The sequence below is a fragment of the Fundulus heteroclitus genome, chromosome 19, assembly GCF_011125445.2.
Source record: "Fundulus heteroclitus isolate FHET01 chromosome 19, MU-UCD_Fhet_4.1, whole genome shotgun sequence".
Taxonomy (NCBI): Eukaryota; Metazoa; Chordata; class Actinopteri; order Cyprinodontiformes; family Fundulidae; genus Fundulus; species Fundulus heteroclitus.
In genome coordinates, this window is record NC_046379.1 from 13,299,690 (window position 1) to 13,323,111 (window position 23,422).

Genomic DNA, 23,422 nt, shown 5'->3' on the forward strand with positions numbered 1-23,422 from the left:
TGGCTGATGAGGAGGGGGGAGGTTGGCGGTTGAGCAATGTGATTTCTGCTCGACTGTCACAAATCTAGCGCAACAGGAAAATCAATTTGGCCCTGTGTGTGCCTTTTTGGCTCCGGGAGAGAATCCAAATAGCAAGGCAAGGCTCCGGATAATGTTACAGTGTATTGGATTTGCTTCCTGGAGAGACTGACAGAGGGGGTGGGGGGGGGGGGGGGGGGATTGGGGTGGAGGGGAGGAGAAGTGAGGAGACGAGGGAATCACAGGCTTGCTGTGGCGCTCCGACAAGATAGATTTGTGCAAGTGTAGGGGTGTATGATAGGCTGGCATTCTGTCAACATACCCCTCCTTAACTCTCTCACAGTGCAGCTCTCTCTCTCACACACTGAAACACCACTGTCACTCATCTATGTGAGCATACATACAGAAGTAATTCATACGCACAACAATATATATAAACTGTCAAAGCATGAAATACATTTTTTCACAGGTATATGCTGCCGCTCCGTATGCTCCCTCTGCCTGTCTTGGCTGGTATTTTCCACTCGGCGTGTGTACATTTGTTTGACAGCCAGGTGAAAACATGACATAATGAAATTGCTCTCCTCTGACCGCTGTCAGGGGGAACGAATGTGCTCATCCGTGTGACGTGTCGCATCACTCCCGTGAGGGAGCCTGACTGGTGGCTGACACAAACACGGTGCATATGGATGCGAGCGCGCGCCTATACCGCGCTTCAAACGACTTTTACTTGGAAAAGTTTCCACATTTGAAACCTTTATACAGTATGCTTCTTGTGGCCTTTGGTAAAGATATCAATGTTTAAATGTTATTGCAGTTGCATAAGCTCAAATGAAAACAATGGAAATAAAACCTTTAATTTAGCCACCTTAATTCAGTTGGAAAAACACCTAGTATTTGAAACTTTTTGGTCATATACAACAATAACTGAAAGACAGATGAATATATATATATATATATATATATATATATATATTCATCTGTCTTTCAGTTATTGCCGTTTCTGATGTGAATGCAAGCTTCTTTTTACCCTATAAGTTACCACATGCTTTTCTTCTTAAACACTTTGTTTTTCTTTTTGCCAAATCTCTTTCCTTTGCTCTGTTCAGAAGTTTTCTACAGGATTTAGGTTTGGGGTCTGAAATCGCCATATAAGAGAGTTGATTTTTTATTTGCTGAAGGATTTCTCTGTTCTGTGTTTTTGAATGATTACACTATTAAAATACCCAGTTTTAACTATTTTTTATTTCATTTTTTTATTCTCGGAAGATACCAACAGATATTTCACCCTGCTATTTAAAAAAAAAAATCAATTAGGGCCTTTAGAACAGAAAGAGGCCCACAGCTTTACCTTACGTCACTGCTGGCATGATATGTATTTACCCGCCCCATTGCTTTAGGCTGGACAAGAGCTGGACAATTAAAAAAAATGACAATATAGATTTTGATCAGGATCGATCCTCATTTTCAAGAAACTTTACTTTCTTTAGAATTGTCCTTACCACACTCCCTGAGCTCTAGCATCGCGGTCACTAAAGAAATATCCCTGCCCAGGGCATTAAAGAATGAAATAAAAATATTACGTGTTATAAATAGGCAGAGTGTGAATGCATGGTACTTGAAATATTCTAACCTGACACAAACTACATCCAGGCAGTTTCTTGCAAATGTTTTATTACACACGCAGACTCTGCAATTACAATTTGTCATATGTTGCAGCTCTGGGACAGACCTACATGGAGTGTTTGGGGCTGAAAAGCTCCCCTTAGACTGTTTTCTCATAGGAAGGGGCATGCGCTGTGCATGCCATTGGATTCTGGATCCAAGCTGGGGCGAAGAGCACGCACTTTGAGATCACCCATAGCTTGGCAGTGCTGTAGACTGAACAAGTGTGTGGCTATCTGCCAATAATAATAAGGAAGATAAGGAAGTGAGCAGCGATATTATGGTTGAGCGAGCAGTGTGGCGACCCATTTCACGACCCCTGAAGGTAAAACAAAATAAGTTAAAAACTAAAATTTGCGTGATCAGCATACAGTGAGCATTATTAAACACACAGACGGATTTTATGTGCATGTCTCCTAGTGACCAGATGCTCTGGGATGACATCACAAAGGCAGGGTGCTGCCATCGAGCAACACACAAACACGTGAATGTGCTCTGATGCGACGTGCGGCGCCCACCACTTCATTTTTACTAGTAGCCTTAGGGTAGACTGACCAGTGATGACATTTTTCTCCTGAAATATGGATCTGGGTCTTTGTCCATTGTTGTTGGCCACAGTTCCAGTTGTTTTAAACTTTGTAATTGATGCTCTGACAATAAATGTACACAAGTTTAGGCAAGTAAGTATTTTCTTATTGCAATAGATCAACTCTGATATCTCTGTGCTGAACAACATGCTCTCTCGTCTTTCCTATTTTGAAGAGTGGCCAGTGGTTATGCATCCATGTGTCACATCTATATCACAGGGAAACAGGAAGCTATTAATTTCTTAATAGAACTCCAGAGTTTTGGGGAAAAACTAAATAAATATATTTATAATTCAGCGTGTAAATGTGGTGTTTATGTTTCACACCTAATAAATCAATAGGATTTCAGTTACTACAATAAAATATGGATTTATTTTAATTTTGTTTAATCAACCTTACCTGGAGAGCCACTAAATGTGGAGGGCGGTGTACCTCTAATCAACCAGTAATATTAATCTTTACTCTGTTTGTGCAAAGTCTAGAATATTCTCTTTTACAAATAAAAATTTTGCTTATGTAAAACAAATCGTCTGAACAGCTTTTTATCCCATGCTAAAAAAGATCATTATTATTTTCTAATTTCTTTGCACTTATACAAAGTCCTGCCTAAGCTATCCAAACATTCTCATGTGTTGACATTTATGGCACGGTTATAATTAAGTCCAATTGGGTGAAAAAAAAAAAAAAATCTAAATACCCGAAAAATGTCAATGAAAACAACAGATTTTGACAGCGGCTGAGGTGCAGAATCAATTTAAAAAACAACCTGCAAAACCAATTTCTCCACTGACAGCTGGCTAAATGGAGCAGAATGAAGAGCCGCTAGATAGGCCGTGTTTTGACTTTTTCTTGACTGCAGCTAAAGCTGATTAGGTCTTCAACACAAATTAAAAAGCTTATTATTGGTCGTCATCATCTGATTTTTTTTTTAACATTATGTTTTAAAAAGGACACATCTTGCTTGAATAGCCCAAAAAGGAAACGCACACAGCTTGTGAAAACTCTCATATGTCCTCACTGGGTCCTGCCAAAGTAAAGCTTCGCCATCAATAGATACATGCTAACTTGTGACAAAGTATTGCGAAGTGGGGCATTTTTAATCAGATAGGTGCTAACCACATTAGTTCTCCCATGTCTCTCTCAAGCTGCCGTCCTCTTGATCTAATTCAAACTGATTGTAGCACGGCAGCTAAAACATGCCAGATCTTAGTCACCGCTCCATGCTTTATCACCACTTATTTGACGCTGGGAATATTCTAAAATATTTTCTTATTAATCACGTCCCAGCGATCGGTTTCGCCTCCCGTCTTCGGCGCCTCACTCTGGATTCTTGTCATGATTCTTGGCACGAGCGTATGAAGAAAAAAAAAAAAAAAAAAAAAAAAAAAAACACCCACTGTCCCAGTTTTCATTAGCGTCAATCACTTGTGTAATATGCTGAGAGGCAGGAGAGGAAGAGCAGGAGAAGGAGGTGGAGGAGTTGGAGTTTGGATCTCACTCCAGATCTTTGCCCCTCCTTGTCGGAGTGACTGGCAGGTCTTAGACAAGCTGATGGGCCGGTCAGCCGCTCACTCAGGAGGAGCGCCGGCAGGATGACATGGAGGCCACACACACACAAAACAGTTGCCAGGCTGTTGCAGGCAAATCAAGGGTTAATTTATGTAAAATGCTCACTGTTTATTTATCTAAATGCTCTGTTTATGGCCTCAGGAGACAGCCGGAAACACTGTGTATTGTCTGATAGTCCTGTTACTCTCTCTTTTTTTTTTTTAGATAAGGCTAAAAAGCTGAGGTGAAATCAACTCCAAATAGCCAGTCAATACACTCCAAGTAGGAAGAAATTATGGACATGCAGCGCCGCGCAGCACTTTATCCCCACACTTTAATGTATTTTACTGAATTGATTTGTGATAGACCAACACATAACAGTGCTCAATTGTGAAATGGTAGGAAAATGACAAATGGTTTTAAAGCTTTTTAAGAAATAAAAATGTGAAAAGCATTGGACACTTGCTTGCAACCCGCTCCGAGTCAATACTTTTTACAACTGTCTGCCTGCTGCAAATACAGCTGCAAGTCTTGTTGTGTATGTCTCTAAAAGCTTTTTCACACCTAGACTATTTCAAACCAAGATCCATTTCATTTCATAAAGCAAATTTCAAAAACAATCTGTTTCCCCACAGTGCTGTACTGTACTAAATTAGATTAAACCAAAATACTACTACTACTACTACCAATAATAATAATAATAATAATAATAATAATAATAATAATAATATAAAACCAAAAGCAACAAAAGCAGAATAAAACATACCACAAAAGCATGGAGTAACATTAAAGACAAAAAAGTAAAAAAATCTGTTTAACATTTTATGTAACTGAAAAAGCCTTCACCATCTTCTCTGAGCTATGACCTCGTTTTACACTGCAAAAACGGATCTAAAAATAAGTAAAATGTTATTAAAGTTAGTGCACTTATCCTTGATTTGAGCAGGTAAAATAGATTATCTGCCAATGGAGTGAGTATTTTTACCCCTAAAATAAGATAATTAGACATGCTGCACTTGAAATAAGATGATTGAGGTGAATTGTTCCTATTTTAAGTGCAAAAATCTTATTCCATTGGCAAATCATCTTATTTTCCTGCTCAAATCAAGGACAAATACACAAATTTTGAGAAAATATTACTTATTTCTAGTTCCGTTTTTGCAGTGTAGGTACAACCAACAGAAGTTGGTCAGCTGATTTAAGGGCCCGAGGAGTGGGCTAAAACAAGTCAGAGAGGTATGGAGGAGCAAGACCATTTATGCATTTAAAAGCCAAGAGAAGGATTTTAAAATCAATTCTTTGGCACACTGGCAGCCAGTGGAGAACAGGGCACAAGTGAGATATGTTCTTGTTTGCTTGCAAAAGTCGAGCAGCAGCATTCTGAACAGGCTGAAGGTGTGAAGGGGAGACCTAGCTGATACCAGCATTAAATGAAATGCAATAATTTAGTCACGTTGTGATAAAAGCATGGATTATTCTCTCCAAGTCACGTTTTGACTCGGCTGGTTTTACTTTGGCAACCTGGTGTAGCTGAACGAAACTTTTCTGCAAAACACAGTTGACCTGCTTGTTGAACTTGAAACCTGAATCCAGTGCTACTCCAAGGTTTGTAACCTGTTGCTTAACGTATGGTTCCAGATCACCGAGGTTGGGAAAGGGGCTTGTGAACCGCTGTTAGGACTGAATAAAATCACTTGTTTTCTTTTCATTAAAGCTAGGAAAATCATGGCAATGCCACAACATGATGCTACCACCACCATGCTTCACTATGACGATGGTGTGTTCAGGATGAACAAGTAGGTTAAAGAGTCCAGCCATTGACCAAAGAAGCTTCTCACGCATATTTGCTGCATCAGTGATAAAGTTGATGTGCTATTTTAGATGTTCAACAGTTGGGATATTGTTTTGTCATCCAACCCTGCTTTAAATCTTCAAAAGTGAATCCCTGACCTGTCTGGCGTGTTCCTGGGTCTTCGTGATGGTGTTTGTTCACTAATGTTCTCCAATGAACATTTGAGGCAGAACACAGAACAGCTGGATTTACACTGAGATTAAATCACACACAGGATGTGATTATAACTAGGGCTATCATAGTAAAAAGCAAGATGTAAAATTGCACATCGCACCTTTAAGATTTTCTTTGCTATTGAAAACCATTCGATACCCTTGAACCAAGTTCAAAAGGTTTGACTACTTTTGCAAGGTGCTATAAATACTGGTGTGATTCACAGGAAGCTAGAAGATGAAGAACATTATAACAAAATCTCCAGGCATGTGAAGAGGTATGTCAACACAGCAACCACAACAAATCTGTGTGATATGAAAAAAAAAATTAACAGAGAAATGTTCCCCCGAAGAGTTATGCAGCAAAAACCTTCATTTGACTGAATTAAAATTTCAAATGGAGTGGAGAAAATCAAAGTGTAGATATGCAGGAAGGAAAGCATTTGGTCTTCTGTCGCAATGGGCTCTCATCATCATCATCCTTTGTGCAAACCGGCAAAATGGAAATTAATCTAGACAGATTATACAGAGATTTGAAGAAGTAGATAAGAAAAAAAAAACCCCAGAAAGAATAAAAAAATGCTCCAACCTTTACCCATTGTTGATAATAATGTTGAATTAAGAGCCTGATTGACGGTAAGTAAAAACGCTGTGATGCAGAAGTTTTAGTCCTACACTCTAGCACAAACCATTACATTTAAACCTGCTTTTTTTTGTGTGTTCACCAATGATATTCTCAACAAAGGACACTTTGCAGCATGAATCCTCTTTAAAATGCACATATTTAAAAACAAACAGAGGTGGGGAAGCAAAGAGAAGATCAGACATAAATGTAGGTGTGATTGCTGCGGAAAGCTTTCAGAGGCAACAGGTGCACTAATGGTGCTGACATAAGTATGATCTAAGTAACATTTGAAAATGGAATAGAAGAACAGGGCTAGCTCTTCTCCACAAACAAGACAGCCAATTCTGGCATTTTGATCATATCTAAATCGGCTGAGCACTTAATGATCTGGCTTCCTTGGAGAACTAGGCTTCAAAAGGGAGTTGAAGTACCTTAGTAAACTTAGAAAATGTTGCTGCATTACAGCAAACCACAGGAATTGTATTTGATAGAGCTATCAAAGGGAGTATTATGTTGTGAGGAGGAAGGTAAATGATACACGTGTTTAAATGTTTTTTATAAATAAAAATCTCAAAAGTGTGGCGTGCATTTGTATTCATTCTCTTTTCAACTAATTTCCCCTGATAATCCAGTGCAATCAATCAAATACCTTCAGAGGTGACCTACTAGTGATTACATTATGCCTGATAGGAGATAATTAATCAGAGACACAACAAACAGGCCCGTGGTAAATCTAGGGGGCTGCACAGTTCAGGTGGGAGACCCTCCTGACAGGAGTAATGTTAGCTGGCCTTTATGGAGGGGCATCAGTAAAAAGGTCATTATTCAAAGAAAGCTTCAAGAAATATTTGATGCTAAATGCAAATCTAGATTGTATGAGAAAGAACTAACACCACCCCGAGCACACCATCCACGGTGAAAAATTGTAGCGGCAGCATAAGACTGCGGTGATGCCTTTCTTTAGCGTAGATGGAGAGCTTGGACAGGGTTGATGAGAAGATGGATGGAGTTGAATGCAGGGCAGTTCAGTAAGAGCAACAACTGAAGGCTGAAGAAGACTAGAGGCTAAGGATGTTCACCATTCTAATGGTCGACAATACTAAAGATGTGGGCATAGCTGCTATGGTTTAGATTAAAGCAAACACACGTTACAAAGGCTCGGTCAAAGTAACGCTAACCTTACATTAGATCTCTGGATGTGCAACATTGATGCAGACACATTTTAAAAGAGTCGCAGCTTGATTTCTTCCAAAGGTTGTTCTGCAATGTAGCGATTCGGAGGGGCTGATTATGAATGCGTGCCACACTTTTCAGATTTTCATGTGTAACAGATGTCGAAAACAGTGCCCTATTTTCCTACCGTTTTATAAATATGCAGAACTACCGCGGTCGTTCAAACATGTCACAGCAGGCGTTTTTCATTAGCTGTCAAATCCAATACATCTTTCCTGTCTTCACTGACTGGGGGAAATGTTGTCTCTCTTTTGCTTTCTAGCAGCCTTCTCTTAATAAAATACCAGATATTTGCCACGGTAACTTTTTAGTCAAATTAAACCAAAGAGCTAAAACGTATGTGTATAGAAGGGAAACTCTACCTGGAGCTGTGGGGTTGGCAGGGGGTCCGCTGGCAGGAGAAATTGGTCCCGAGCCTGAACGGGACTGCTGGGACTGAGTGGAGCCTGCTGGAGACCCCACCGGGGAGGGAGAGAGCCCGCTCCTCTGGCCAGGTAGGTGAGGGGAGGCGTGGGGGGAAAAGGGGGACTGTCCCTGGTTACTGGTGCCTCCCGGCTCCCCTTGGCTACTGCTGCTGCTGCTGCCATTGGAGGATCCGCCAGCGCCGACGGCCGAGCCCAAGCCAGCCTCCGTCCCAGTGGGGAGGTCATCAATCGAGCCAGAGAGATCCTGGAAGGGAAGCAGAGACTTACAGTGAGTATTTGTGAAGCTCATCCAAGCGTCTGATGAGAGCTGACAAGCAGGGGGGTGGCGAATTTAAATGTCGGTCCAAGCAAGCGCATCATTTTCCCAGAGCGTGTGATGTCACGAAGACAAAAATGCTTTAAGAAATATTACGGGGAAAGATTGCGTATATGGTAAATAAGTGTCAAAAATAATTAAACTTTAAAGCTTTTATTTGAATGTGTGTGAATTAACTCAGTCTTTTATATGGCCCTCAGCACACTCAAGAAAATATCTTTATAGTCTTACTGAAAGTGGAAAAAAATAAAATAAATCCCAAACATTCCAAAAGAACAAGCCACTAAACTGGCTGGGCAGCGGTGGTAAAAATAAATTGCAATGGGCTTTCATTCAGACCAAGGGTGAGTTCATATTACGGTTTCAATTCTCTGTGGTGAGCCAAGGCCTGCGTATTTATCTGTGTGTGTGTGTGTGTGTGTGTGTGTGTGTGTGTGTGTGTGTGTACTTAGCAGGTAGTCCCCCATTCTAAAATGATTCCAGGGAATCCCCCAATAATACTGCTGACACACCGCTGACTGCATAAACGTGCAGAGTGCCAAAGGAAGCTAAGAGTGGCAGGAAAAGTGGAAGTAAAGAGCGGACCAGATGTGAAGGGATGAGATGAATCGCTACGTCTGCCCACCGACCAAACATGACACGTGCAGTTACAAAGAACTGAGGCTCAGCTGTGCGCGACTACAAGGGGAAATCACCTGTAAATGACCCCTGTTTTCTCTGGCTGGTGCCCACTTTAAGGAAAAAATAAAAACTGCAAGCATTTCGAATTCTATACCACCTGATCCTACCAGCTACTCCAAAACCTGTGGACTCTTCAGTCCTGTTCCACCTGAGCCCCGACCATTTACTGTCAACAAAGATATGTCGTGCAGTGTCACTGACGGGAAAGAAATCGTCTAGAAAAATGGAAATGAACATCATGCTTAGATTTTGTTCAGAATATTCTTTTCAATTCAATTCAATTTTATTTATATAGCGCCAATTCATGAAACATGTCATCTCGAGGCTCTTTACAAAGTCAAATTCAATCATATTATACAGATTGGTCAAAAATTTCCTATATAAAGGAACCAGTTGATTGCTGCAAAGTCCCGACAAGCAGCATTCACTCCTGTATTGTAGATTACAGCAGTGCTTTTAACAGAAATCATATCATCCATTTTCTTTATTATCAAGGTAACTAACCTTGGTCTAATTAATTCCATCTACAGATGTTACAGGTGTATTATTTTCTGACTGAACCAGTCTAGATTCTTGGGGTTGGTTATACATTTTTATCCTCTATAGTGGCGTCCCACAAGGCAGACACCTCAGTCCCTTCCTGTATTTTCAGGGTGTATATGATTTTTGAGGCTAATTAATTGCGTTGTTAAATTTCCAGACAACAATGGTTATTGGACTATGACGCTTTTCCAGTTGAACAGGAGAAGCTCCACCCATCCTTGTTAATAAGGTAATAATGTTTTAAATGTACAGTTGGTGAACTACAAGGAGCATGTCTATTAATCAGCCTTTAGCAGGAGCTTCAACTAACTAGCCAAATAGTGTTGGTTTATCATATACGCATTGTTAAATCTTTTTACTCAAGGTTATCATACTTTAAATGATTCATACTCATTAATTATTTTAGTTATTTTCAGTATTTTATTATTTTGGAAGCCTTTATTCGATCCGGCCAGGGCAAAAATATCTTTCCTTGCATTTTTTTAATGGTAAATACATATTAGGATAACGTTGATATTTACATTGGTGCAAAAACACATCCTGTATGAACACAGAAATATTTTTCATACTTTATTAAAGGTTGAGTCTAGATAAATCCTTTTAAGAAGATTTCGCTCTGCAGGATTAAATCCAAACGTACTCTGTTGCCTGAGCAAAAGCGGCGAGAGCTCTGACATGCAGTTTAGTGTTGAAGCAAAACTACTATTCTCAATACAATAATGCAATGCAATATGAGATAAATAAGGAGACAGGGAACCCGGTGGAATAGAAAACCAAGTAAGTGTGGCAGCCTGTCCACGCCTGATTGTTTTGGTTAATGCGATCTCCACTGTGACACATAGAGCCTTTGTTTTCCATCATGCTGCTGTGAGTGCCCACCCGCTCCGACAGCTAGCCGGTCTGTCGCCTGGCATTATCTACCTTCGCTCCACTGGGCACAATGGCCACTCTCTTTCCTCTCCCTAACCCATGATCTCGCTCTCTACTCCAGCCAATCGAGCCGTCCTCTGCACCGAGCTGCCTGGTGTCGTGTGCCGCCTCCTCCAACGGGGCCCGAATGTTATATTCTGTCCCACCGGCTGCTTCCAGTGCATGCCACCTGACATGGTAGGGGTTACCGTAAGAGCCGGTGCGACCGCGGCTTTTCCAAAAACACCGGCAGCCAGCCGCGTGTACAGCTAGGGTTGTTAACCTACAGGCTAATTGTGTGAATGGATCGGAATAATTGCATTTCACCTAATTGGGTGCTGTTGCCAGCTTTTCCTGTGGCAGTTTAGGGGTGGCAAAATGTGTACCAGTAATTCGTTTAGTGGCTGTTAGGCTCATTTGGATTATACACACACTTGAGCACAGCTGTGTGGCCCAAGACCAAAAAAATAAATAAAAAAAATTGTGCCGCTGTTTAACATGCAGAGGTGGGAACACTTAATGCTTATAGACTTAAAACTGCAAATACCCTGCAGACAGTGAAGCATGATGCATACGCAAAACCTAAGATTTAATCATTGTTAGTGGCCATGGAGCATTGTTACCTCGGTACAATTTAAAGAATTAAAGTGAGCTAACCAGCCTCGCAGCAGATCTCAGGATCCAAACGCCCAAGAATCTGGGGCCCCCATCCAAAGTGGCCCAAATCCAATTTGTTTGGCTCGGGGCTGCAAATTGCTCTGTGCATTGAGTCTCCAAATAGCTGTCAACCACTCCCGCTTGGCGCCCTTTATCACTTAATTCGGTCCTGGAGCATGTAATTGTCATAATAAGAAAAATATTGAGGTGATAATAACCAGTTACTTTGAGATACACCCCCCCCCCCCCATATCACCACCATCAGATTCAAGACACACAAACACACACGCACGCACGGTCATCTACACATTTCACACAACATTGGAGAGGCAGTCGCTCGTGACCCTTCACCTTGCTGGTGTTAGTGCTCCTCTCTTTGTGTGTGTGAGTGTGACGGGAACGCCGGCTGCTACGCTGTCATGGCAAGACATGCTTGAGCACTGATGTGGCCGAGGGGACAGATGAGGCTTTTTACATACACATATCCTACCCCTCCCCTCGTGCTACCAACCCACACGGTCGCTTCCACACTCCGAGGCATCAGCGTGAAGCAGGGAGCTGTCACATCCAGCAGACTGTGAGCCTTCTTCCCCTGACCACGGTCCTGATGCTGTCTCCTCTCACAGCACTCTGGGAATTAATCAAAGTTGCTATGGTAGTAGGCAACGATTGAGTGCGTGCGTGCGCACAAGTGGTTCTTGGTCTAGACAGGGAGGAGCCAGCGACTGCAGCTTCCTACAGGGTCCAGGAAGATGGAGCGACTGCGACTTCCCTCGTCTCCCATTCCCTACATCAAGTGTCTGTTTTCCGGTTTTCAATCTGCCTGTCCCAGTCAGAGGCGTTAAATGGCTCGGAGCTGAGCAGCAGATGGCTAGCCGGCTAACTAAAGCCTGAAACACAGAGGCAAATACAGCATGTGAGCGCTGTATGGGGGCAGCACTTCAGCATAGCCACCCGTTTGGCTGCACAAAACCAAACAATTGACTTTTGCTGTCACATTTATTTAGGTGCCTTGCAAAAGGCAAGGCAAGGCAAGGCAAATTTATTTATATAGCACAATTCAGTACAGGGACAATGCAAAGTGCTTTACATGATTAAAGCAAATTAAAACAGAATAAAAGCAAGTAGGAATAAAATGTAGATAGAAATTAGAACAAAGAAGTGGTGATTCAGTTAACTAGAACAGTTGAAGGCAATCCTAAACAAATGTGTTTTTAATCTTGATTTAAAGGAACTCAGGCTTTCCGCACCTTTACAATTTTCTGGAAGTTTGTTCCAGATAAGTGGAGCATAGGAACTAAATGCTGCTTCTCCATGTTTGGTTCTGGTTCTAGGTATGCAGAGCAGGCTGGAGCCAGAAGACCTTAGTGGTCTGGATGGTTGATACACTGATAACAAGTCTGTGATGTATTTAGGTGCTAAGCCATTCAGGGATTTATAGACTAACAGAAGTATTTTAAAGTCTATTCTCTGAGATACAGGGAGCCAGTGTAAGGACTTTAGAACTGGGGTGATGTGCTCTACTTTCTTAGTCTTGGTGAGGACGCGGGCAGCAGCGTTCTGGATCAGCTGCAGCTGTCTGATTGATTTTTTTAGGCAGACCTGTGAAAACACCGTTGCAGTAATCAATTCTACTAAATATAAACGCATGGATTAGTTTTTCCAGATCCTGCTGAGACATCAGTCCTTTAATCCTAGAAATGTTCTTCAGGTGATAGAAAGCCGACCTTGTAACTGTCTTTAGATGCTTTTGGAGGTTCAGGTCTGAGTCCATCACTACTCCCAGATTTCGGGCCTGATTGGTGGTTTTTAGCTGAAGCAGCTGGAGCTGTGTGCTAACTTTTGATCTCTCCTCTATTGGTCCAAATGTTATTACTTCTGTTTTGTAAAGGATCCACACCAAGTTTTACGATTTGTCACTCCACAAACCTGAGTATATTTTATTAGGTGTTCTTTTTGTGTGATAAATGAATAAAATGTAATGTATACAGGTGCATTTTAAGAAAATAAAATATTGTGAGAAACATCACAAATCTATTTAACATCTAAGGTTAATTTTATGAAATGAATGACAACATTTTTAGATGTACCTATAAACACAGTTGTCCTGTGATGGTCTCAGAGTGATGGTCCCGAAAACAAGAGTGAACAAATAGCATCATGTAGACCAAGGAGCACAGATGACAGGACAAGGGGGAATTTTAAAGGAGGGTTTCGTCATAAAACAATCTGCTGTTCAGTCCATTAGCTGACAACTGGAAAAAAAATATGGCACAGCTCCAAACCTACCACACCATGCTGTCCAGCTAAACTGACAGGTCAGGCAAGGACACAGAGAGAAGCAACAAAGAGGCTCATGGTGAGTCTGGAAGGAGCTGCAGAGATCCAGAGCTCAGGGGGGAGTTTTTGTTTTCAGGACATGTCATGCACTCCACAAATCAGGTATTTCTAAAAAAAAAAAAAGTGGCAAAAAGAAAGCCAATATTGAAGAAAACTCACAGGACGTTCCATTTGAACACAACATCCCCATAGTGAAAGATGGCAACACCGTAAACTTGTGGGGATTCTTTCTGTTATCAGGCACAGGGAAGCAGGTCATGGAAGAAAGACTGAGGTATTACAGGAAAATCATGGAAGAAAACCCAGGAGAGGCTGCTGAACACTTCTGACTTCAGAAAGACAGTTTGACGTTCCAGGAGGACAACCCAAAACTTACAACCAGAGCTTCAATGGTTATGAGCATATTTGTATACCTGAATGGCCCAAGCTAAATACGAATCAGAATCCATGGCAAGACTAAAACATTGATGTGGACAAATTCCTTCTATCCAATCTGACTCATCTTGAATGCTGTTTTTTCAACAGGTCTAGCATGTCTAAATGCATAACTGGTGGAGACATACCTAAAAAAAAAGTCCTGCAGCTGTTATTGCAGAAAAATATGGTTCTAATAAGAGGAGCTTAAATACAAATGCATGTCATACTTTTCAGAAATCTACTTGTAAAGAAACTGCTGAAAACATACCCTCACCCCTCAATTTCTCAGTACGTTGTGTTGATCTGTCCCCTAAAATGTCAATAAAACAAATTAAATATTTTGGCTGGTAATGTGACAAGATGTGAAAAACTTATACCTTTGCAAGACTTCAACCTTTTCACCCTTTATTTGCTTCCTTCCAGAGTTTTGTTTCAGCGCTTGCAGCGTTTATCTATTAACGTATACGAATTTGGAGTCAGGACTGTGATTCAGTCTCGCAAACTATTAATAAAATATTTAAAGCTTATCATGAAAGGGTTCGGAGTCATACTTTTCCATGCCGAGTTTTCACTTTTCTAATTTATATTCTAAGCATATAATGTTTTGTACTTTTTTTCCTGGTCATATTGCTTAAAATGAAACAGATTGGACACGCTACAACTAAAAGCACATTTGGCAGGCATCTGCTAATGAGCACAACAACAATTAGCATGGTGTTTGAAACTATTTTAAAACACACTCAGCATAAACAGGTAGGTCTTGAAAACCTTTTCCTTTTTTTCCCAACAATAACATACATAATAACCTTTCACAACATCAAACACTTAGCTCCTACAAGTGATGCAATATACATTGAAAAAAAAAATACCTCAGAGAGCTCCGCAGACAGTTTTATTCTCTGTTTTTTTTTTTTCTCTGGGTAAATATAATGATATAAACTGTAATTAACTCCAATAGCTATCGTTTGTAGGCCTGAGGGATGGGTCTTCTCCTGGCAGCTCTGCGCTCATTTATTGGCTCCGGCCGTTGTACTTTCTATTTTTATAGTGCACTGGAGACTGCGAGGAAATGCTATTACAAAGGCGTTATTCTTTAAATTCTTACCCCCGAATCGTCGATTGAGGCAAAAACCAAATGAAATGCTGTGTAAATGAATCCAAATGGACTGCTGAATGTCTCTGTGTGTGTGTATGTTTTAAAGAGGGTTTTAATGCAATGCCCCATGCAGAGCCCCGGCTGTATTACCCTTCAATAAGTGCTATTAAGCACAGAAGAGAGAGTAAGAGACTTTCTGGAGGAGAATTTTTACAAGACGCCCTCATTATAATTTATTTTTTACACGTCAATCAGCAGGAATGTTTATAGAGGCTGAAGTAATGATGATAATTAGCGTTCACGGTGATGAGAACTGATAGAGATGATGGCTGTTTCAACTATGACATCTTCATCAAAACCTGCCTGAAAAAACAACAGTACAATGTGTCTCGCTATGGCTTCAACATTCTTTGTTGTTTTTTTGTTGACAGGACTGTGGAAAGCAAATGTGTGGAGATAAGAGTCTCTTGTTCCTCCAGAGGGTCTCCGCAAAGCACAAAAACTGACTCAGGGACGCAGAATGGGGGGCAATTTCTGCAAACACAGATGAGATGCTCAGTGCGCTTGCCAAAAAGCACCCCAACAGGGGATCAAAGTTGTTAGGGTGCCAACCCATGAACCTCTGCATTTTTCACCGAGCTTCAAAGAGAAATTTTTCAGTCTCAAGTGCCTCAAGTTTTCAAACTCCTTTTAAGCTGCAATGTATAAGTCTCCCATTGAGAAACAACATAATAGAGGGCACATGTCAAAGTGTTAAACCAGGTAAGTGACCACAGTCGTGCTGCTATTTGAAGTGCTCCCCACTGCAAACACTAAAAGCATCACATGAATTCAGTCTAAATGAAAGAAACTGGCTCGACATCTGCTCCAAATGGGCATACTGCAGGAAAAAAAAAAAATCCACTGTTGTACTTAGCTCACTGTTTTTTAAGAGCCCGAATGTAATATAAAAACGGCTGGATAATTTTGTATGTAAACAACAGAGTCCATGAACTAACTGAATTATGGGGTGCTGAATTGTTAGAACCTAAATTAAAAAGTGTTTTTGTTCTCCTGAAGAATAAAAAGAAGTAACCATGCAGGGACATTTGCTAAGCAACATAGAGCACATTTGGTTTTCCTTTCTTTTCTAATTCTTCACACTTTTACAAAGCCCAGGTCATGCCTTCATGATGCTTTTGCTTCTTCATAAGAGAGAAAAAAATGCTTTTTACAAGTAATATTAAGATAAAAATGGGTCACGTACCTGACTCATGATGCCTAAAGAGTCACTAAATCAGGCGTTCATGCAGGCAGCTCCTCACCGCAGTGGCAGTTATTGCTGTTTCTCATGCAGGTTTTTTTTTTTGGTGATACTTGCCCTGACTCTTAAAGCCTTTAGTATTTTTGAGATATGGGCATGAATCCTCTGGAATGTACATTTAAGGCAGTTTTACCTATATCCTGATAAAGACAACCCAGAACTGGTACTCCTTGTCCCTGAACCACAAGGATTAGAGCTGGGTTTCATTCTGATACCCCTTGGTTTCAGAGTGTGAGGCAGTTAATGCTTCCTTATGACTACCAACACCAAAAATAATGACAGTGGTGTGATTTTAATTACCTCAACAAACTCGGGAGATCAACTCCTCTTTGCGCTCTCAAGCACCAAAGCAAATATCCGTCTTCCTTTTAAATGACAGCATCATTAATAAAATAAATAAAAATTAGCGACAGTAGACATTATGTTTGATGAGTGACATTTTGGATTTTGGATCATCTAATTGGCTCTATCCATGATGACTACAAGTCAGGTACTGTCTGACAAAATGTAGTACGCTTAAGTGGAATAATCTGCCGGTCAAACTGAGTTTATCAAAAATATTGCAAAGGCAATACAATTCAGGTTTCTTATTAAAGACCAACAGATGCACATGTTGGTGTCCAGCTGGTAATACAATAACCTATAAAGGGCAAAATCACTGAGAGAAGAAATGTCCTTGCTGTGCATTCTGACAGTTTTTAACATACCTGAACTGTTTAAGGGTAAATGTAACCGAATTAATCACTTTTTTTTTATCAACAGAGGGTAAATTTTAGTCAGTCAGTCAGTCAGTCAGTCAGTCAATCAACCAAATGTATTTATAATTCAAATTCAATTCAAATTCAAATATACTTTATTGATCCCAAACCGAACATAAATGTTGTTGTAACTCCTATTGATCCAATTCTTCAAAGCATTATTGTAGATAGTGATGGCTGCTGGCAGTAAAGATCTCTTGTAGCAGTCAGTATTGCAGGGAATTTGAAGAAGCCTCTGACTGAAGACAGTCCCATGAAGAGGATGGTCAGGGTTGTCCATAAGAACCAGCCTACTTTATCAGGTTGTTGAGCCTTTTTAGATCCCTGGCTCTGATGCTGCTGCCCCAACAAATGACGGCAGAAGAGATGACACTCTCAACAACAGACTTATAGAAGATATACAGCATCCTGCTGCAAACCTTGAAGGACCTCAGCTTCCTGAAGAAGTGCAGTCTGCTCAGTCCCTTACTACAAAGCACCCTTCATACTAAAAGCAGCTGATAGTGCTGCACATAAACCCGTTATCACAGCCCATCCACATCCAAATCCAAAAGTTACAACCTTTTATCTGCATATTAATACGTTGCTATTCTGGTCTAAAGCACAGATTAGAACTTCTTTTCATTTACAACACCCCAAATTTTTTTTGTGAGTTGTTGAAACTTTTCAACATTCATCAGCCCACAAAAGTTCAATTTAGTTTCTAATGCACGAGCCGTCCACTCACCGCCTTTCCCTTTACACCAACACACACTCTTACTCTATTTGTTCTGCTTGTATTGGTTCCGCTAATGTTTTTTATTTATGGCAATCCAGCATGACATCTGCCCACCCCTCCTCACCTCTCCACTCACCCAAGAGGGTGCTGAAAAATAACGTATGACACAGAAAGTGTGAGAGCGCACGTGTGTGTGTGTGTGTGTTTTGTGAGTGTGTGAGAGAGAGAGAGATAAAGAGAGGGATGGAAGGAGAGGAAGAAAATAAAGAAATAAATAAAGGGCCCAAATTCCTCATTTCTAATTCAACTGCTCGTTCAGCTTAACCTCTCTCTCCTCAGCAATTAAAGCGCACGCCACATCCTTCACGCTGCGTACAGCCGAGGCTAAATAATGCAGGGGGCATCCAGCGCCCGCATCCTTTATCATCCCAAATGACAGCCATTTGCATATCTCCCCAGTCAATTAGAGCGCGGCGGAATAATCAGCCCATAATTGGGGGAGAGCGTCGGTAATCACCCGCCCTGGCACACCGACAGGGCCATTGGAGGAGTTGGGTTGGGGGTTGGTTGTGCAGGGCTAAATTCATGTGTGTGTGTGAGTGTGTGTGAGTTTGCCTGTGTGACACAGGGAAGACAGCCCGCCAAGTGCAAACTTCAAACTAACATGTCCAAACAACCATTCTAACTTTACCCTGGTTCACTCATGTGCTCTCTGCTCCACTAATATACAACATTTGCAGCTATTTGACACTAGCAGATTATTTACATGTGATATTTTTCATCCAAATGGGTCAGGATGTCATTTTTGTAGCATTTAAGTGATTCATGAGTGACAGATTTCATTACAGATGCCCTTCATTCTAAAATATTACCAAATGATCATGCCTTGCTATTTCAACGGATATGAATACCAACATTCATCACTACTTTTGCGCAGGATTTAAAGGCTTAAATTAACGAATGCCAATGACAGGGCTGCTGCAACACCAAAAATTCCCCAAATATTGACATAGCTTTTATGAACTGACCTTTTTTATTACCTCAAACTGTCAAATCAAAAGCTACAATTGTTGTTTCTTCAAACGGCTTTGTTGGTGGAAAGGCTCCTGGCTGCACATCAGAGGTGCTTGCTTGGTTGTGCTTACGCACGTGCAGCATACAGCAGCCCGATTTGGTGCCAGTCGGCTTTGTTTGAGTTGCAGTTTAAGATAAAAACAAAACATAGTGAATAAAGTGGCTGTGTCACTTTCAAATGAGGTGGGTTATAAAATGTTTAAAGTCTAAGGTTCTCTCAAATATAGGACTTCAAGTTAGGTGACTTTAAAGGGCAACTCACCCCTAAATGGACTTTTTTTTTTTTAACTAATAAACTGTTATCATGGTTGTCTTACAGTGCTGTCTGCATATTTGTTGAAACCTTGCTTTTGTGTTTAAAACCGTGTGGCGCCCTCCTGAGTTAACGAGTGTTTTGCAATAAATTTGGAATCAGTGTTGCTATTGGTTCAAACGATATTGTGATGTCCCCCGGAAATAAAATGACATCACTAGCTCTGCCGCTGTGGGGCATAAAAGCGGCTCCATCTTGTACAATTTTTAAAGTCTGTACAGTTCAACTGGTGGTCCGTCTGCTATATTTTCCACTACATAAATGTTTGCCGTAGCTTCTAGACCCATGTTTAATTGATTAAAATTGTCCCTTAACATAGAACAAATACATTTTACTCCATCCTGTTTTTAAGAGTTTGCATTCACCTATGGAAAACCCTTTTGTTGCTTTTTTGGTCCAGACAAAAAGCACACTTTTTTTTCTTCTCCTTTTGATGCAATTTGCTTTCACATTGCACTTTTTGCAGGTGAGGTATAACTTGACAGAAGTGACTAGGGCAGGACGTAGCACAGACCCGGAAATGGAGGAAAACTATTATGGAAATCCTGTGAGTAGCACCTGTGTTTTTCATATTTGTGCAGTTGTTACAGCTGATAAATCACTATGTCATTTTTATTTCTAATTATAGAACGGCATCAGAGATTGTGTCCTGCAAGTCGAAGGAGTCCCACAGCATGCTGGCAGCAGCATTGCTTAGCAACAGAGAGCCAATTCAGCCACCATAAGCCTTCACTAGTACGGTGGCCTGTTAGGTCCAAATAGACTTATATTTTCTATAGTTGGGTTCAGAGCAAGGCCGTTTGGCATTTACACCAGAAGCGAAGCGCACCGGAGTCCATTTAGAAGTGCATCTCTGTCTGGTTGTTTGGTCCTGACTAGGGTTTGCTTGAGTGAATACACACAAAAGGTTCACACCAAGGGGCAAAACCAACTCTGGTCTGTTTAAAGCAGACGAAGGGGTTTAATTGTGTAGAAGTTGTTACATCTAAATGACCCAAATTTTAATCAGACAACTCCTAAACTCAATATTAAAATTTAGCTTAAAGGTGTAATAGAAAAGCTTGTCCTTTCGAGTTGCACTACTTTCTGGATACTGGGTCTTTTCATGTAACTCCATAGAGCATTCATATCGACACATAATTCTAATGTGAAAGTGCACATCTTCCCTTTATACTGAATTTTATATTGCGGTATGCAATATGTGTGGAGCTTTATTGTATATAAAAAAATAAACAGCTAATTTTGGAAAATGTGTATTTTAGATTACTTGATAAATCAACAATTTATCGATTGATTTATTGGGAAAGTTTTATTTGATTTTAATCAGGTGATTGTTTTTACAGTTTTGCCAAGGTAAAGGATGTTTTTTGGCTTGATTGTTGGGATTTGAGCACTACTAAAATGTCTTAACATTTCAATGTAAATCTTACTTGTATTTTTGCTCAAAGAAACTGAAAATGAAAAAAATAAATCTAAAGGGTTTCATTATGTCTGCAAGTCTCCTGTGAGAGCTATTATAATCATAGTCTTCTGCTTTTATACATCAACAAAGAGTAACATTAAGAACAGCCGAGAACAACAGGAGAGTGACTGCGCCCGCACACCTGAGGGGAAAAAAAAAAAAATCCTCGCTTGTCCTCTGTTAGATTCGAACAATCAGAGCCGTTTTATGGGAAGTTTTCAGGGCAGCTTTGAAGCGCGATGGCTGCACAGCCTCTGTGTTTTCCTGCTGAAAGAGGAACGGCCATTTTTTTTTTTTTTTGTCAAACAACATTTCCTTTAATACTCTGTAACCTCCATTCCTCAGATGCTCCAGTGCCGTCCTCTGAACATGACAAATAAAAGGGACGACTTGAGAGAGGAAGAAAAGAGCTGGCTTGACAGTGACGGGTGCGGCGGAGGTGAGCGCGTGAAGGAACATCAGAAGAAACCCAGGCAAGGTTAGTTCCCATCTGCAGCTCCGTCCTTTTGTGTCTCCCCAGATGGTTTCCTTCCCCCCCCCCCCCTCATGCTTTTGTATTTGCTTTACCCAATCCAGTTCAGCGCCGGCCAGTTTTGCCTCTGTGCTGTTTTAGCCTCGCTGCTGCTTTGGAGAGATGAAATGAACGCTGTTTACTTTTCGTTTTTGATAGAAGTGGAGGTAAGAGACTGAAACAATCGGATAGGGAGGGAGGCAAGGACAGTGCAGGGAATGACAGTGATGGTTTGCCTTGATGTAGCCAGTGCGGTGAACTTCGGTTTATTACACACAAAGAGGGGAAAGGACCAACGCTGAGGCGAAGAAGTTGCAACACAAACAAAAAGCCTCTTTTGAAGAGTAAAGTTTACAGAAAACAAGAGTTGCGAGTATTTTTGAAGCATTTCTCGCTATCCACCAGGGGCAGGAAACATTGATTTCCCTTTTACTATTTTTTTTTTTTCTAAAGGGGGTGTCTTTCCCTGTCAAAGCCCCATTCCAATGATCTCGTGGGATCCGTGGCATTTCCTGCCAGCCGGACTGCCTTGTTCTGCAGAGACTTATGCATCACTGTCAGAAAGACTCCGATCAAAAAGGGGGAGTGGGAGAAAGTAGGGAGAGAGAAGGGAAGGGGGGGGAGGTTGGCTCGATCAGAGCAAGGCAAAAGCGCTTTCCCCCACTGAATGTTCAGCCTGTCAGTGCGTCCGCTTCGGTAATCCATCAGTATGAGCTAGTGATCAATAATGGGAGTGGGGAAATTTTGAGATGTATCTTATCCTCATTTGTCTGCATTAGAAACAAAAAAACACAAAAATTAAAACCGGACTCCTCTTCTTTCATTTTAGCTGAAGGGAAAAAAAAAATGATAAAGCAAACTTTCTGCACTGTATTTTCATCTTTATAGATTTTAGTCTTTAATTTATTAATTATAGCCGTTACGTTATCACTTCTAACGCAACAGCAATTAGTTAGCATCAGCTTTTTGTCGCTGTACTAAACTCGCCATAACAGCTTTTACGAATGTGAAGTGCGTCTTGCGATGAGACTATCTGGTTGCTTGCAGCGTGTGACTTCATCTGCTAGAGTTGCTCTGTTGAGAAGAAGGCGTTTGGTAATGAAGAGTCTTCATCAGCCAGGCCAAGAACATAAAGGGCAGCCCATGCGAGGGAGCACCCTGGTGTCTCGTAAAATAACGTGTGCTAGCTGGAGCCTTTAACACACAGTGCAAACGTCGGGATGACCAGTGACCAGACAACGTACGTGTGCGTTGTTTAAAAGTAAAGAATAGGGGTGTATATCTAAAAAAGTACCTAATTTTTACTCTATATGGAGGTTCTTCATCAACACAGTTTGAGATTCATGAATCCTTTCATTCTGTTTGTGAACACGGAAAAAGAAGAAATAACAATGCTTCTTTCACATAATTATCACCTAAGAATAAGTGTAGCAGAAAAAGAAAATTATATATGGGCTCAAACCTGGACAGAAATATTCAATAAAGTTTACATATGTTTTAAAGGGGACAAATGATGCTTTTTAGTTGTTCCTTTTCACATTGAAATCATTTAGTGATGGTTTACATCCGTGGAGCTGCAATGCTTTGGTCTGAATTCCTCGTTAATTTACCCCAACATTCCCCCTTTTTACCCCAGTTGTGAGTTGCATCTGAGAACAACTCATTTTGGTACTGTCTCTTTAAATCTAATGGAGGCACTTCACACCGCCCTCTATGTAGCAGAGCGTTCCACTCCACCCCGATCGGCCATTGTTGTAGTGTGCTGGGGGTCGGTATAACGAACAACCAAACATTTACACTCATCCACTTGTAGCTTCAGCATCCTTGAGCTTGGACAACAAAATCACTCTGAGGAATAAAAATGGTGGATTAGTAAAACTGATTAGCCCCAAGTCGTCATCCTTGTTTAGCAGCTCGAAAAATCTGATAGAAAAATCATTTTAAAGAACTACGCAGCACCTGGACAGACTACATTAAAACACAGTGCTAAACAAAAATTTAAGGACTAAAAAAGTGGATATGTCTCCTTTAAAACGAAATGGTGCTTTATTGTCTTACAGCTCATACAGTGGTGTTCTAGCTGTACCATGGACTCAAAGTGCCCCCCCCCTCCACACACACACACACACACACACACACACACACACACACACACACACACACACATTTGTGCAGTAATAAGCATATTGGTAGGCTCTAGGCAGCATGAGCTAAAGGGG

At 40.9% G+C, this 23,422-nt stretch overlaps 1 protein-coding gene across 4 annotated transcripts in view; it reads right to left on the minus strand.

The window, feature by feature from the left end:
- LOC105925919 (AT-rich interactive domain-containing protein 1B) overlaps positions 1-23,422 on the minus strand; it is a 259,649-nt gene that overhangs the window by 76,977 nt on the left and 159,250 nt on the right. For all 4 annotated transcript variants that reach the window (XM_036150964.1, XM_036150965.1, XM_036150962.1 and 1 more), the window contains one exon: positions 8,043-8,349. In XM_036150964.1, coding sequence (XP_036006857.1) covers positions 8,043-8,349 — 307 coding nt within the window. The remainder of the gene's footprint in view (positions 1-8,042; positions 8,350-23,422) is intronic.